The sequence below is a fragment of the Hyla sarda genome, chromosome 8 (assembly GCF_029499605.1).
Source record: "Hyla sarda isolate aHylSar1 chromosome 8, aHylSar1.hap1, whole genome shotgun sequence".
Classification (NCBI taxonomy): domain Eukaryota; kingdom Metazoa; phylum Chordata; class Amphibia; order Anura; family Hylidae; genus Hyla; species Hyla sarda.
Window position 1 is genome coordinate 163,490,714 of NC_079196.1, and position 15,599 is coordinate 163,506,312.

General features: G+C 47.5%; 1 protein-coding gene across 4 annotated transcripts in view; it reads left to right on the forward strand.

The window, feature by feature from the left end:
• The window catches only part of USP7 (ubiquitin specific peptidase 7), a 144,034-nt gene that overhangs the window by 68,041 nt on the left and 60,394 nt on the right, over positions 1-15,599 (forward strand). For all 4 annotated transcript variants that reach the window (XM_056536908.1, XM_056536909.1, XM_056536910.1 and 1 more), the window contains exons 7-10: positions 5,025-5,155; positions 5,588-5,642; positions 5,953-6,033; positions 6,115-6,205. In XM_056536908.1, coding sequence (XP_056392883.1) covers positions 5,025-5,155; positions 5,588-5,642; positions 5,953-6,033; positions 6,115-6,205 — 358 coding nt within the window. The remainder of the gene's footprint in view (positions 1-5,024; positions 5,156-5,587; positions 5,643-5,952; positions 6,034-6,114; positions 6,206-15,599) is intronic.

Here is a 15,599-nt window from a genome sequence, read left to right on the forward strand (position 1 = left end):
GCCGCGGTGATCCGATCATCTGTAATGGCGGACAGAGGTCCCCTCACCTCCCTCCATCCATCTCCCGGCATCTCCTGCTCTGCTCTGGTCTGAGATTGAGCAGACCAGAGCAGTAGATAGCCGATAATACTGATCAATGCTATGTCCTATGCATAGCACTGAACAGTATTAGCAATCAAATGATTGCTATAAATCAGTGGTTCTCAACCTTTTTGGCAACTGTGCCCCCAAAGGCTGAAAGTATGTCCTTGGGTACCCTCTCACGCGGAACTTACAGGGTTAAAGGACAAGTATCATGTGTAAAAATTAAAACCTATCCCCCCGCCACCATAGCGTACAGGGAGTCATTCCGTAGGAAACCTTGTACAGTAGCGAGGAACCGGAAGTCCAGTCGCAGATACACCAGCCGTGTGAGGTGTGACAGGAAATCCTGCAAACCACTGCCTGGCTTACTGGTATGGGTCCTTAGAAGGCAACAAGTCAGTTCGTCGGCACCTTGTGAAGTACCGGAACTCCAGCCCCAGACACAGCAGTCGATTGATGTACGATAGGCGGCGTAGGCAACCATCGGACTACTGTCTGGCATACTGATATGGATCCATGGAAGACAGTCATCCCATCGGCACCCTGCTAGTATGGGTCCGCAGGAGACGAGTCATGGGTTCTGTAGAACACATGGGAAGTTCTCCATATACTGCACTCGGCAGTGGGGCATGGGAGCTGCATCCACAGAGACATCAGCCGCGTGACAGGCGGTAGAGGAAACCATGCGGACCACAGTCTGGCTGACTGGTATGGGTCCCTAGGGGACAGCCAGTCATTCCGTCTGAAACCTCGCGTAGCAGTGAGGTACCCGAATTCCAGGCGCGGATACACCAGCCATGTGATGTGTGACAGGTGGTGCAAAAACCCTGCAGACCACTACAAGGGTTACAGGTAGAGGTCCATAGAAGACTAGTCATTACATTGGCACCTCGCTCAGTAGTGAGGTACCGGAACTCCCGCCGCAGATACATCAGTCGTTTGACATGACAGGCGGTGCATGTAAACATGCAGACCACTGTCTTGTTTGCTTGCACGGGTCCATAGTAGACAATGGAACACTCCGTCGGACGCCTCACACAGTAGTGAGGTACCGGAACTCCAGATGTAGATACACCAGCTGTCTTGATGTATGACAGGTGGTGTAGGCAACCATGCAGACCACTGCCTGGCCTACTGGCATGGATCCACAGAAGACAACTATTCATCCCATCAGCACCTCGCTCAGAAGTGAGGTACCGGAACTCCAACCGCAGATGCACCAGCCGTGAATTGTCAGGGGCGATGTAAGAACCATACAGACCACTGTCTGGCTTACTGGTATGGGTCTGTATGATACATTGGGTCCGTTCTCCATATACCACACTCAGCAGTGGGGTATCGGAACTACAGCCACAGATACATCGGCCGTGAGACAAGCAGCAGAGGAAACCATGCAGACCACTGCCTGAAAGACTGGTTTGGGTCCTTAGTAGAGAACCAGAGAGGCACCGGAGTGCCATGTGAGGTGAGACAGGGGAGACCACTGTTTGGCACAGAGATATCAGGTTTAAGCCCTGCCCACACAGGGATATTCCCATGGAAACCTAGCGCTGGATGTGAGGAGACCTAGCGATGGATGTGAGGATCTGGAGCACCAGACGTCTGGCCTGTGGAGAAGGGAACATATAGTATTAAATGCCAAGAACACACCAGGATGGGTGGCCGGCAGGCACGACAGATGAGGAACCTCAAAGGCCACTTAAGTGTCCGAAGGAACACCAAGAGCTTGCGCAAGATTAGGAGAGAACAGCTATCTCGGATATATCCCAGATAGTTTACAATGCACCCCTGGCATTACAACCCACTATGGCGGTGCGATATGCTCCATGACAGTGAGCAACAATGTAGAAACAGGGATGTCAGAAGGATATATTAAAGAGCTCATGTATAGCATATATGAGGTCACCATCTAGGGTGACTGAAACAAATAAAGCAGCCCGGAATGCAGATTCTTGGAATTTAGGACTACAAATATTAAACTGAGAAGAACAGATATGGCCGCCGGCCAAGGCTGCAAGTGATGTAGAGTGCAATCCAAAAATTGACCACGAGAGAGCGCCAAACTACACCAAACGGTCAGTGACCTTAAAACCTTCTCCAAGGCTGCATTTCAAAATGAAATGTATGTAGAGCAAGTCATCCTACAGGATGACTGAATGTAATAATGCACCAGGCCATCTCCGGCTGCAATAGTGCGAGAGTACCACCAGGGGGAGTGAAACGTGAGTCCCTGGTAACAGCCGCCACGGCGGTTCGCATATGCACTAAAACAGTGAGCCCAGAGAAAAGATATGGGCAGCTGAGGCTGTAAGAGAAGTCAGAGTGCATTACCAGAGTTGGCCACAAGAGGGCGTCCACCACATCAAAAGCTCTGTGGAGCCAGGAACAATACACACACACACACACACACACACTAGAATTATATATAATAATAAAATATATATATATATATATATATATATATATATATATATATATATATATATATATATATATATAATTATAATATATATATATATTTTTTTTTTTTTGCATGAGCCATATACGAGAAGAGCATGGGGTGCAGGGCGCTTGCAAAATGCTGCCCGCAGGACTTATGCCATTAGAGCGGGCGGCAGCGGCTATAGCAGAGCCTGCTAAGCCGCTGCATGGCTCCGGGGTAGGGGAAAGAAATGGGCCGGGACAATGGACACCTGCCGGCTACTGCTGCCAGTGCCGCCTTCCCCACAGCGGGAAGGAGGGCAGAGCTATCTCCAGCAGCACGCGAGCCGTGCGCTGAAGTGGAGGAGGGCGGAGCTGAGACCCATCAGCAGCACGCGAGAGGATGGCTTCCTGATTCCCCGCCTCACACGCTGATCGGGGAAGAAAGAGGGCGGAGCAATGCGCCGCCATGATGCAATCTACCCAGGCGCTGGTTTTTGGCAAGGAGCGGTTAACGGGTCATTCGCATTCCAATGCACCGTGCCGCTAGCTCTCATGTGGGGGATCAGGCAGCGCCATGCTCCTGTCGCCCCACGCTAGAAAAAAATAGAGAGAAACTAAACCTTAAGCCTGAAACTAGGAAAATAACAAAGAGATAAAAAACAAGGTCTGGGGAACCCCACAGACCCACGTCTGGCCTCCTATCTGACACTAGTTAAAACTGATTACTTCACTGCGGGTGTATCCTGCCAGGGAGGAGCAGACTTTTTTTTCTTAGTGTCAGCGCCTCCTAGTGGCAAGAGCATATACCCATCAGTAAGGTGTCCCCCAATGAAGAGCGTCCGAGAAATGTAAGTTCTTTGACAGGGATACAGTGTGGAATTCTGCTCCAAATCTGGTGAGGAATTGAAAGGATTTTTTTCTCAAATCCTCAGGAACCTTTTTTTTATCCATTTACTTGAACAAAAACTTACATATACGGGTTAGAAGTAAGTCCAGGTTTTGTGTCTTTCAGCCTTCAAGCTCTTGATGGATAGTTATAATACTGTGTAATATGCTTCTATTATCTCTCTGCACAACTTTGTTCAGTTTTCTTTCACAGAACACACACCCGAAAGTGCAAATCTTTATTTTACTGTTGTCTCTGATCTTTCCCAGACAATAGGAAAATAAAGACTTACACCACAGTCCTTCTAGTTTTGGGTCCTGTGCCTGGAAATGGGAGATGATAGGAGCATATTTCACAGTAAGGCTAGGTTCAGACTATGGAATTTCCGGCTGCAATTCCGCTTTGAATTTGCAGGCGGAAATTCTGCTTGCTAAAATGTATAGTGTAGTGAATGGGTTTCAGTTCACAAATTCACACTGCGGAATTTGTGAATGGAAAATCCGCTTGGAAATTTCCACCTGAAGAATGGCGTTGCTCTTTCTTCCGGTGGAAATACTCGCAAAACACACTGCAGTCTATTGGAGACTGCAGTGTCCGCGCGGTCCTAGCACAGACTGATAAAGTCGGTGCTGGCCGCACTCGAAATCTCCGGGCAGAAATTTTCTGCCCAGAGATTTTGTAGTCTGAACCTAGCCTAAGGGTGCGTTCACACTAAGTAATTCAAGAGGAGTTTACCCGAGTAATTCCTCTTGAACTCTCCTCTCCAAATTAATGCACATCTCCTCTGCCCATTGACTTTAATGTTATTTCTGCTGTCCTGTTCACATTGCGGAAATTCTGCTAGCAGAATCCAATAGAAGTCAATGGTAAAAAAAAAAAACTCTGCCCGATGAGTTTTCAAGCGGTATTCAGAAAAGTAGATTTAAATAGCCTCCTCCTTCATTCCTCTTTTTTGCATGGAAATTCCACTTGAATTCGGCTTGATGGAGAAGGCAACAATTTCCTGACCGAAATTGTTCCTCGTGAATTCCTCAGTGTGAACGCACCCCAATACTGTATAGCTTGGCAACGTTGGCTAAAAAAAAAACCAGTACTGGTGATGGTTTATATATTATCACCCTCATGTGTCCTGTGACCACCTATACTGTGGGTGTAACACCATTCTCTTCAGTGTGTGTTTGGATTCCACAGCATTCATTCCCCGCTATGGGGATCACGCTTGCCGGGGAGAAGCAGAGCCGAAAGCACTACATCGGCCTGCTCCCTCTCACCGATGAGGTTTTCCAGAACATCAGGTTCCTGTGACATGTTGTGCAGGCAGGAAGTGTAGTGATTCCTTCATGCAGCACATTGTGCTGTATCATATGAGGCATCCAGTAAAAAAAAAAAAAAAAAACATTTTAGGTTTCACAATTTGAGCCATTGGACAATGGGTGCCGCTAAATGCCTGTTCAGTATTATGCTTGAGAGATTCTTACCGTCACTGCAAAAAGACACCTGTTTTCCAGAATAGATTTTCCAATGTTTGTAAACAGATGCTATAACGTTAATGTAAACAGTGCCCGACAATTCTGCTCTAATGGAAAGCTTATCTTCAGCAGTATTATTACATAATAATCTGTTCTTCTAGGCTGTGTACATGATGCCAACAGAAGGAGATGACTCCTCCAAGAGTGTTCCACTAGCATTACAGAGGGTCTTCTATGAATTACAACATAGCGACAAACCTGTAGGAACTAAAAAGTTAACAAAATCCTTTGGGTAAGTTGTTGCGCACATATATATATTTTACAAAAGATCAGTCTGCAGCACTACTTCTACATACAATGTATGGTGCCAGCACCCCGAACTCTATCTCAGTCCATCCAACATAGAAAACAATGGTGCAGCACTCCAATATGCAGAGAAAAATGGTGGGTTTATTGTCTCGCATCACAGCAGCAAAATTTCTGTTCCACACTGGAACCTTTTTCAAGCGGTTTTCTAATGATAGATGTGTGTGTGTGTATTACAGCAAAGTATCTGAATGCTGGTGACTGGTGTAGGTTATGCATTTGGTATCCTATTATACCATATACATTATGTTCTATATAATTTTAAAAAATAACTTTCAAATATTATGCTTGAATGATTTAAGAAATTTTCTGCTGATATTTCTTCAGATTTCTCAGTCTTTATCCATTTGCTTATTAGATGGGAGACCTTAGATAGCTTCATGCAACACGATGTCCAAGAATTATGTAGAGTGGTAAGTTATTGACATCATGTCAATGTATCCTGCTGTAATAATCTCAAGTCCCTGTCTGAGCTTGTAAATCTGGGCTTTTATTCTATTGTATACTTCATTTTTAAGGTGTTAATCATTTAAAGAAACAAATATTGATATACCTGATTCTGGGTCTGAGAGGTCATTGCATGTTACAGCAATTCTCAGAACACCCACAAAGAGAATGACATGTCATGCCTCTTAGGCCCTGCAGTGGGCATAACAGAGATTGTTGTATAGTTTGATGCATTGGGTGGCACCATCATTTAATAGTTTATTTTCTGTCTTTCAGTTGCTGGACAACGTGGAAAACAAAATGAAAGGAACATGTGTAGAAGGCACTATTCCAAAGTTATTCAGAGGAAAGATGGTGGTATGTGTCTTAGTATGTTATTGATAAGAGTGTGAGGATTTATTACGGTTAAAATATTAAGACTGTTTCCTTTTGTTTCAGTCCTACATCCAGTGTAAGCATGTAGACTACCGATCTGAGAGAATAGAAGACTACTATGATATTCAACTAAGTATAAAAGGAAAGAAAAACAGTGAGTCCCAGTATAAGTTCTGTATTAATAAAGTATATACTTTTTACATGTTTGGAGCCTGGTCTGTAGTTAGAGTTGCAGTTCTAGAAGGGTTTTATTTTCCTTGTGCTGTTATGGATTAGATTCGAATGGAACAGTGATATAATAGACCAGTGGTCTCCAACCTGCTGACCTCCAGACAGCCAACGGCTGTCGAGCATACTGGGAGTTGTAGTTTTGCAACATCTGGAGGTCCGCAGGTTGGAGACCTCTGTAATAGACCACTGATATGTACATTATGCTCTACAGGGGGGCAAAAACCTTTCAGCATCCATGTCAACACTTGATGTCCTGGCTTGACCAATCTGTATTTACCTGTGAACATTGTGTTAAGTTAGCTAAACTGACAGAGCAATGTGGTACAATTATATTTGTTCTTCCAATTCTCGCCTGTCAATTCTTTTACCTGAACTATCAATCACAGTTCAGAATTTCCCCATGGTAGCTGTAGACTGCCAGCATATTACTTGCTAATTCAGCATTGGTCATACAGGTTCACATGTAGCATATAAGCTGCCGAATTCACCTAAGGAAATCTGTAGGTAAAATCTTCAGGGTGTAGTTAGCGACTTAAAATAGTTACTATTCTATTTAGTCATTGGACACATCATAAAATTAATTGAATGAAATCCTGAGCAACAGGTCTACAGCACTGGGTGCAGATGTTGTGCAGAGAATTTTGCTGATTTAAATGCCGTGTTACTATGCCTTTTTAATGCAGGTTTTTGTTTTTTCCTCCTCGCCTTTCAATTAGCCATAAATTTCAACAACAAAAAACCCCCAAAACACTTTTGTAACTTTTAGTTGATGCGTCAGTTTCTACGTAATGCTGGTAAAAATGACACATTGGCCCATATTTATCAATCAGCTTTAAACCCTAATTGTCTGGTTTTTCCCATAGCAACCAATCCCTGCTCAACTTTCACTTTATTTACAAGTGCTTGTTAAGATATGAACGCAGAGCTGTGATCAGTTGCTGTGGAAGAAAAACAATAAGGGTTTCAAGCTGATTGATAAATCTTCCTCATAATCTTTGATCCCAATTTTTTTTTAGGTTTTGTATTACTACTTTGTGTTAAAAAAAAAATGCTTAAAATGGTCCCCTTCTGATCACTATAATTTTTATTTTCCAATATACTGTACAGGGATGGATGTATGAGCGACTTATTTTTTTGTCATGATCTGTAGTTTTTATTTGTACAAGGGAGGTGATACCACATATGTTTATTTCTCTATCGGCTCCATTGGGGGACACAGACCGTGGGTGTATGCTGCTCTCTCTAAGGAGGTGTGACACTATGGTAATAAAAAAGTCAGCTCCTCCCAGCAGGATATACCTGCCTTCAGGCTCTGAGCTAGTCAGTTTAAGCTTAGTGTCTGAAGGAGGTGGACATGGTCTGGATTTTCCAGACCAGGTCTTCTGATTTTTTATTTTCCTAGTATAGGGACGTGTTAGTTTTTTTTATTCCTTTTCTTTTCCGTTTTCAGGTGGGGGCTCAGGGATTCCAGTTCCCTGTCCCCCCCCCCCCCCCCATTGCGAGTAAGGGGGCACAGACATTGCGTATATGCGCTGTTCACCTCCCCTCGCCAACGGTCAGCGTCTGGGTGGCACCTCATGGGTCCGGGTCCCCCATTCTCTCTGCTCGCCTCGCTCGCGCATAGCAGCCAGGCGTGATGCAGGGACAAAAGCTGACTGAAGACTTCACTGAAGACTCCATTAGGTAAGTTCTTCTGACTGAGGTAAGTACTTCCCCCCCCCCCCCCTTTTTTTCTCCATAGGTACGGACTCGCAACCTCTGGAGACCCACTTTTTTGGCCCCCCTTCAGTTATGGGGTTTGATTACAGGGGCTGCACTTTATGCTGGGGGAGCAGTGGCACCTGAGGGTGCATATATTTTAAGGCACATTACTTTATGGGGCATATAGTATGGGACACTTTATTATGTGGTGTGTGTGTTGGTGCAACTACTTCAGTGCCTTATATGCGGCTGACAGCCTCGGCGCTGCTACGAGCCGGGCGCTTCAGCACCTGCTTACTTTCACCGGCGTTTTGGGCGCCCGCTCTATTCCCCCGAGCGCATATACGGCTAGGCATGTGCGCTCGGGACAAGGAGCGGGCGCCATGACAGTTCTTCTTTGGCCGTCTGTAGCTCTGCCCACTGGGCTAGGAGCTCTGAGGCGCGAAGCAGCGTCCAATCGGCGCCGTGGGCGCAATTTTCTATGTGAAGGGGTCGGTTACTGTGTGCCTTGCTTCAGGCACGCCCCTCCCTCCCTATTGGCTGGCCTGTTCAGTCTCTCTGGCTGCACAGAGCGAGTTCTCCTCACTGCAGCTGACAGGGGACACAGACTAGGGTGAGAAAGTTCCTGTCTTTTTTTTTTTCTCACATTATGTCCGTACCCAGGGCTGTTCCTCCATCCAAACAGAAATCTGGAAATTCAGTGACTTATTAGATCTGTAAGCACTGTAATACCAAGATGTCTGGCTCTGCTGAGCCCACTTGCCCTGCCTGCTCCCCCAGACCCCCTGGTGCCCCCTGATGCCCCTTCGGTCCCAGTGGGTTCAGCCGCTCCTCCAGGCTGCATTTCTTCCCTTACCCAGTATATGGCTGATTTGACCAAAGTCTCCCGTTCAGTGGCTGAGGCCTCCCGGGAAATGGTGGTCCGCCTTGAAGAGGTCTTCCCTGTTCAGGACCTCTGAGAGGGCCCGCTCCTCGTCTCCCCGTACGCCACGCTCTAATAAGCGTGCTAGGGGTGCCTCGTCTGACTCTTCCATTGAGTTTTCTGATAGACGTGAGCATTCCCCTCGTGGGTCCCGCCCCCCCCAAATCTTCTGGGCACAAACGTCGTTCCTCCAGAGGATGTTCTCGGAGTCGCCGCTCTGCTACGCCAGAGCCGCGTACCCGGTCTGGGTCACCCCCCTCCAGGACTGCCTCTACTCATTCACATTCCCCTGGTGGACAAGGCTTCCGAGCCGGCATCTGACTCAGAGGACCGCTCAGACTCAATTGCAATGGTGAACTTATTGGTGACAGCCATAAGAGACACCTTTCACTTGGAGTACCCAGGATCTTCGGATGTCAATCCAGGAGTATCCTTTCATCGTGCTAAGCCAGCACCTCAAAGGTTCAGCTCTCACGCTGACTTTGATGACATTCTGGAATCCGCATGGAAAAATCCAGACAAGAGGTTCCCGGGAATCAAGTCAATTCAAGAACGTTATCCATTTGACAAGGACTTTGTCGCTAAGGTGGTTTCCCCTCCCTCAGTGGATCAACCAATCTCTCGGACCTCTAAGACGACTACACTGCCGCTGCCTTCAAGGATCCCGCGGACAAGAAGGTAAAATCTTTAGCGAAGTTCGCTTCTGAAGCAGCTGGCTCTTCTCCTCTTCCCATCTTCGCCTAGACATGGGTGTCCAAAGCCCTGTCAGAGTGGTGCCAAAAGCTCCATCAGGATATCTCAGCGGGATCCCCCCCAGAGGATCTATCTGCTCTGGCTCTCCAATGCGCTAAAGCTGGAGACTTTCTGTGCACAGCTTCCATGCAGTCAGCCCGTTGTTCTGCCTTTGCTGTGGGTCACCTAGCGGCTCTCCGCCGCTCTATGTGGCTTAAAGCTTGGAATGCGGATGCTGCTTCCAAAAGGTCTCTCATTGAGCGTCCCTTTACGGGTAGCCATCTTTTTGGCAAACGCCTTGATGAGATTATCTCTGAGGCAACGGAAGGTAAGAGCTCCTTGTTACCTCAAAATAAGGCTCGCCCTACTTACCAGAAGAAATCCTTTTCCTTTCGGTCCTTTCGGACCTCTGGCCCCAGTAAAGGGTCCGGGCAGGGGCCCTCGCGGGACAAGAAGGCTCCTTCATTCCGGGCACGCCCGTCTTGGAAGTCGGACTCCAACCGGCTGTTTTGCGCCCAAATCGGGCAACCGCAAACCCACTTCTGCATGAAGTGAGGCCCCCACCCGCGGTTTCTTTTCGGGTGGGAGGTCGTCTCTTGTTTTTCCCAGACATCTGGACTTCGCACATTCAGGACTCTTGGGTCAGGGATGTGGTGTCCAACGGTTACCGGATCGAATTCGCCTCCCTTCCGACGGATCGCTTTTTTTTCTATCCCGGGCCCCCCAGTCTCCTCCTGGCAAAGCAATTTCGGGCAGTTCTCCAGTCTCTGCTTCTTCAGGGGGTTATCGTCCCCGTTCCTCCAGGGGAACGTTTTCGGGGTTTCTATTCAAATCTTTCTGTGGTCCCCAAAAAGGACGGTTCTGTGCGACCAATCCTAGACCTCAAGCGTCTCAACCGTCACCTTCTCATCCGCCATTTCAGAATATAATCCCTCCGTTCTGTGGTGGTGTCCCTGGAACATGGAGTTTTTTATTGGTGGACATCAAGGATGCCTACCTCCATGTGCCAATATTTCTGGGCCATCATCGGTACCTCCACTTTGCGGTTCCGGAGGGGCACTTTCAATTCGTAGCCCTCACCTTTGGTCTAGCCACGGCTCCTCGGGTCTTTACAAAGATCCTTGCGCCAGTGATGGGCCTGTTACGGTTGAGGGGGATCTCGGTGATACCCTATCTGGACGACCTTCTCATCAAGGCTCCAACCAGAGCCCAGACTCTGGAGAATCTGGACGTCACTCTCAACACTGACTCTCTTCGGGTGGATGGTCAACCGGGACAAGTCGGTCCTCTGTCCTACCCAGTCTCTAACCTTCCTGGGACTTCGAATCGACGCGGCCTCTGCCCGAATTTGTCTGGCGCTCCGGTCGGGGGTCCGCTCCCTTCGGACCCAGGTATCAATCTCCATCCGCACTTGTATGGAAGTCCTGGGTCGGATGGTGGCAACTATGGAGGCCGTACCCTTTGCCCAGTTTCATTACCGCCCCCTTCAACTGGCGATTCTCTCTCGATGGAACAGGTCTCCCCTGTCCCTCGATCGTCAGATTGTTCTCCCTCGCAGGGTCCATCAGTCTCTGCTCTGGTGGCTCCGCCCCCCCCCCATTCTTCTCCAAGGGCGGTCCTTTCTTCCCTTTCACTGGCAGGTTGTTACAACGGATGCCAGCCTGTCGGGCTGGGGCGGCGTGTTCAGGGATTGGACGGTTCATGGACTCTGGTCTCCCCCGGAGACCCTTCTTCCGATAAACATATTTGAATTACGGGCGATTCTTCTTTGTCTTCTTCATTGGGAGTCCCATCTTCAGTCCCGTCCTGTTCAGTCGGACAACACCACGGCCGTGGCGTACATAAATCGTCAGGGCGGCACTCTCAGCTCGGCAGCCATGGCCAAGGTGACAAAGATTCTCACACGGGCGGAGAACAAAGTTCCGGCCATTTCGGCGATTCACATTCCGGGAGTGCTCAACTGGGAAGCTGACTTCCTCAGTCGGTCCTCACCCAACCCCGGCGAGTGGTCTCTTCATCCGGAGGTCTTCGTGCAGCTCTGCGACCTCTGGGGCATTCCGGTCGTGGACCTCTTCGCGTCCCGGCACAAAGTCCCGGGACATTCAGGCTCTGGCTGTGGTTGCCCTAGTGATTCCTTGGGCGGGGTTCGCCCTACCTTATCTGTTCCCTCCTCTTCTGCTCCTTCCCAGGGTGCTGAGGAAGCTCAAGGCAGAGGACGTCCCCGCCATTCTGGTAGCTCCAGATTGGCCCCGAAGGTTGTGGTACGCCGACGTAGTCAGGCTCCTGGACGACGCTCCTCTGCGCCTTCCGCTCCGCCCGGACCTACTCTCTCAGGGTCCTCTTTGCCACCCCAATTTACGGCATTTGACGACGTGGCAGTTGAGACCGCGGTTTTGAGGGCCCGCGGGTTCTCTTCCCAAGTCATTCACACCATGCTCAAGGCTCGTAAGCCCTCCTCCGCAAGAATTTACCACCGTACTTGGCGGTCTTATTTTCGTTGGTGTGAAGCTCAGGACTTCTCCTCGGTGACCATCTCGGTTCTCCGTCTTCCCTCTTTTTTGCGGTCGGGGCTGGAACTGGGGTGGTCTCTCAGTTCACTTAAAGGTCAGGTTTCGGCCCTTACTGTTCTTTTCCAGCGACCCCTGGCTTCTAATTCTCATGTCCGGACCTTCCTGCAAAGAGTGGTGCACGCTGTTCCTCCTTATCGGTCACCTTCTCCCCCTTGGGACTTGAATTTGGTTCTGAGTGCCCTCCAGAGTGCACCCTTTGAGCCCCTTAGAGAGGTGTCTCTCCGCCTCCTTTCTTGGAAAGTGGCGTTTCTTGTGGCTATCGCCTCCATCCGGAGGGTGTCTGAACTGGCAGCTCTTTCCTGCCGTTCTCCGTTTCTGGTGATCTACCAGGACAAGGTAGTTTTCCGGCCAGATCCTTCCTTTTTACCTAAGATGGTCTCGGCCTTTCATCTCAATGAGGACATTGTCCTCCCGCACTTTTGTCTGGCTCCTTCTCATCCTAAGGAGCGCTTGCTACACAAGCTGGATCTAGTTCGGGCTGTTTGGCCTTATCTCTCCGTCACCTCTTCGTTTCTTCAGTGTGATTCCTTTTTAGTCCTTACGGAAAGTCGTCGCAAGGGACAACTTGCTTCCAAGGCCACCATTTCTCAGTGGATTCGGTCCGCCATTTCGGAAGCCTATCGCTCTAAGGGGAAGATTTTTCCTTTCAGGGTTGTGGCTCATTCCACTCGTTCTGTTGGGGCATCCTGGGCTCTCGAGAATAGAGCCTCGGCCACGCCGATTTGCAAGGCGGCTACCTAATCGTCTTTACACACTTTCTCGAGGTTTTACAGAGTTCATACTTTCGTATCGGCTGATGCTAGTCTGGGTCGTAAAGTGTTGCAGGCGGCAGTGGATCAGCCGTCTGTCTGATTACTTATCTGCCCACCCAAGAGACTGCTTTGGTACTTCCCACGGTCTGTGTTCCTCAATGGAGCCGATAGAGAAAAGGAGATTTTTTAACACTTACCGTAAAATCTCTTTCTCGAAGGATCCATTGGGGGACACAGCTCCCATCCTTATTTGTTTTTTTTTTCCTTGGTTCTCTGTCCGCGGGTGTGTTCAGTTAGGTTTTTTTTTTCTTCTGGTTCTCGGACAGTTTTGGGTTTTCTTTGACCTATTGGTCTCTTCCTATTGCTCTGGAACTTAAACTGACTAGCTCAGAGCCTGAAGGCGGGTATATCCTGCTGGGAGGAGCAGACTTTTTTTTTATTACCATAGTGTCACACCTAGAGACAGCAGCATACACCCACGGTCTGTGTCCCCCAATGGATCCTTCGAGGAAGATATTTTACAGTAAGTGTTAAAAAATCTCCTTTTTTGTTTACATTATAGGGAATGATATAAACTTTCATAAGGAAAGGGGCTTGTTCATATTTTATTACCTTTTTTTTTTTTTTTCCCCTTTACTATTTTTTACTCCCCATAGTTGATTACCTGCGGTCTTTTGACTGCAAACACTGAACAATGCTGTGCCATAGTCCTACATTAGCCATGGGTCCCAGCTGATGAGTCTGTTTCAAAGACTGGGAGCGGGCACAGTGTACATTTTTCTCGGTCGCTCTTCATTGGGGGACGCCTATACTGATGGGTATATGCTCTTGCCACTAGGAGGCGCTGACACTAGGAAAAGTCGGCTCCTCCCTGGCAGGATATACCCACCCACTGGAAGTGAGGTAATCAGTTTTAGCTAGTGTCTGTAGGAGGCGAGACACAAGTCTGGGAGCTCCCCAGACCTGGTCTATTATTTTCTAGTAAGGGCTGTTAACCCCTTAAGGACCGGGGGTTTTTCCGTTTCTGCTTTTTCGTTTTTTTGCTCCTTGCCTTTAAAAAATCATAACTTTCAATTTTGCACCTAAAAATCCATATGATGGCTTATTTTTTGCGCCACCAATTCTACTTTGTAATGACGTCAGTAATTTTGCCCAAAAATCTACGGTGAAACGGAAAAAAAAATCATTGTGCGACAAAATTGGAAAAAAAAGCAGTTTTGTAACTTTTGGGGGCTTCCGTTTCTACGTAGTACATTTTTCGGTAAAAATGACACCTTATCTTCTGTAGGTCCATACGATTAAAATGATACCCTACTTATATAGGTTTGATTTTGTCGGACTTCTGGAAAAAATCATAACTACATGCAGGAAAATTAATACGTTTAAAATTGTCATCTTCTGACCCCTATAACTTTTTTATTTTTCCGTGTATGAGGGCTCATTTTTTGCGCCGTGATCTGAAGTTTTTAACGGTACCATTTTTGCATTGATAGGACTTTTTATTCATTTTTAAATTATATAAAAAGTGACCAATAATGCACTATTTTGGACTTTGGAATTTTTTTGCGTGCACGCCATTGACCGAGCGGTTTAATTAATGATATATTTTTATAATTCGGACATTTCCGCACGCGGTGATACCATATATGTTTTTATTTTTATTTACACTTTTTTTTTTTATTGGAAAAGGGGGGTGATTCAAACTTTTAATAGGGGAGGAGTTAAATGATCTTTATTCACTTTTTTTTTGCACTTTTCTTTTGCAGTGTTATAGGTCCCATAGGGACCTATAACACTGCACACACTGATCTTCATCATTGATCACTGGTTTCTCATAGGAAACCAGTGATTGACGATTCTGCCGCATGACTGCTCATGCCTGGATCTCAGTTCTGACCAATGGCAGGGGATAGGAGGAGATCGCAGCACTGCGACCTCGCTCCTAGCCCTCAGATGATCGGGGCTGTCGCTGACCGCTCTGATCAGCCCGGGATAGCAGAAAATCGCATGTCTGGATTGACATGCGATTTTCTACGATCGCCGACGGGGGGTGGTGGGGGGATCTGGGGGTTTGCTTAATTCCCGGTCCGGGTCTTTCGTTTCTACGCAGTACATTTTTCAGTAAAATTGACACCTTCTCTTTATTCTGTAGGTTCATACAATTAAAATGATACCTATATAGGTTTGATTTTGTCTGTCTTCTGGAAAGTATTTTTTTTGGGCTTTGAATTTTTTTTTTGCACGTATGCCATTGACTGCGGTTTAATGATGATATAGTTTTATAATTCATACATTTCCACGCGCGGCGGTACCACATATGTTTTTATGTATAGGTGTCCCCCAATGAACACACAAATGAAAATTGGAAAAGGGGTAGGGTAAATTTTTATTAGGGGTAGGGCTTGTGTTTTTCACTTTAAAGGAAAACGGTCACCAGTTCCCCTGCACTATAACCCGATACAACAGGTTATAGTGCGAGGGAACAGGAGACCGATGCGGGGTCTCGGACTGCTATACCTACCTGCAGTCCGGAGCCCCTCTGCTCCGAAGGTCCCCCCTATTCCAGTGCTGACTTGCGCTTTGAGGCGGGCCCGCTGGCTAGATTTAAATATTCATAAGCGCCGGTCACGTGAGCACTCG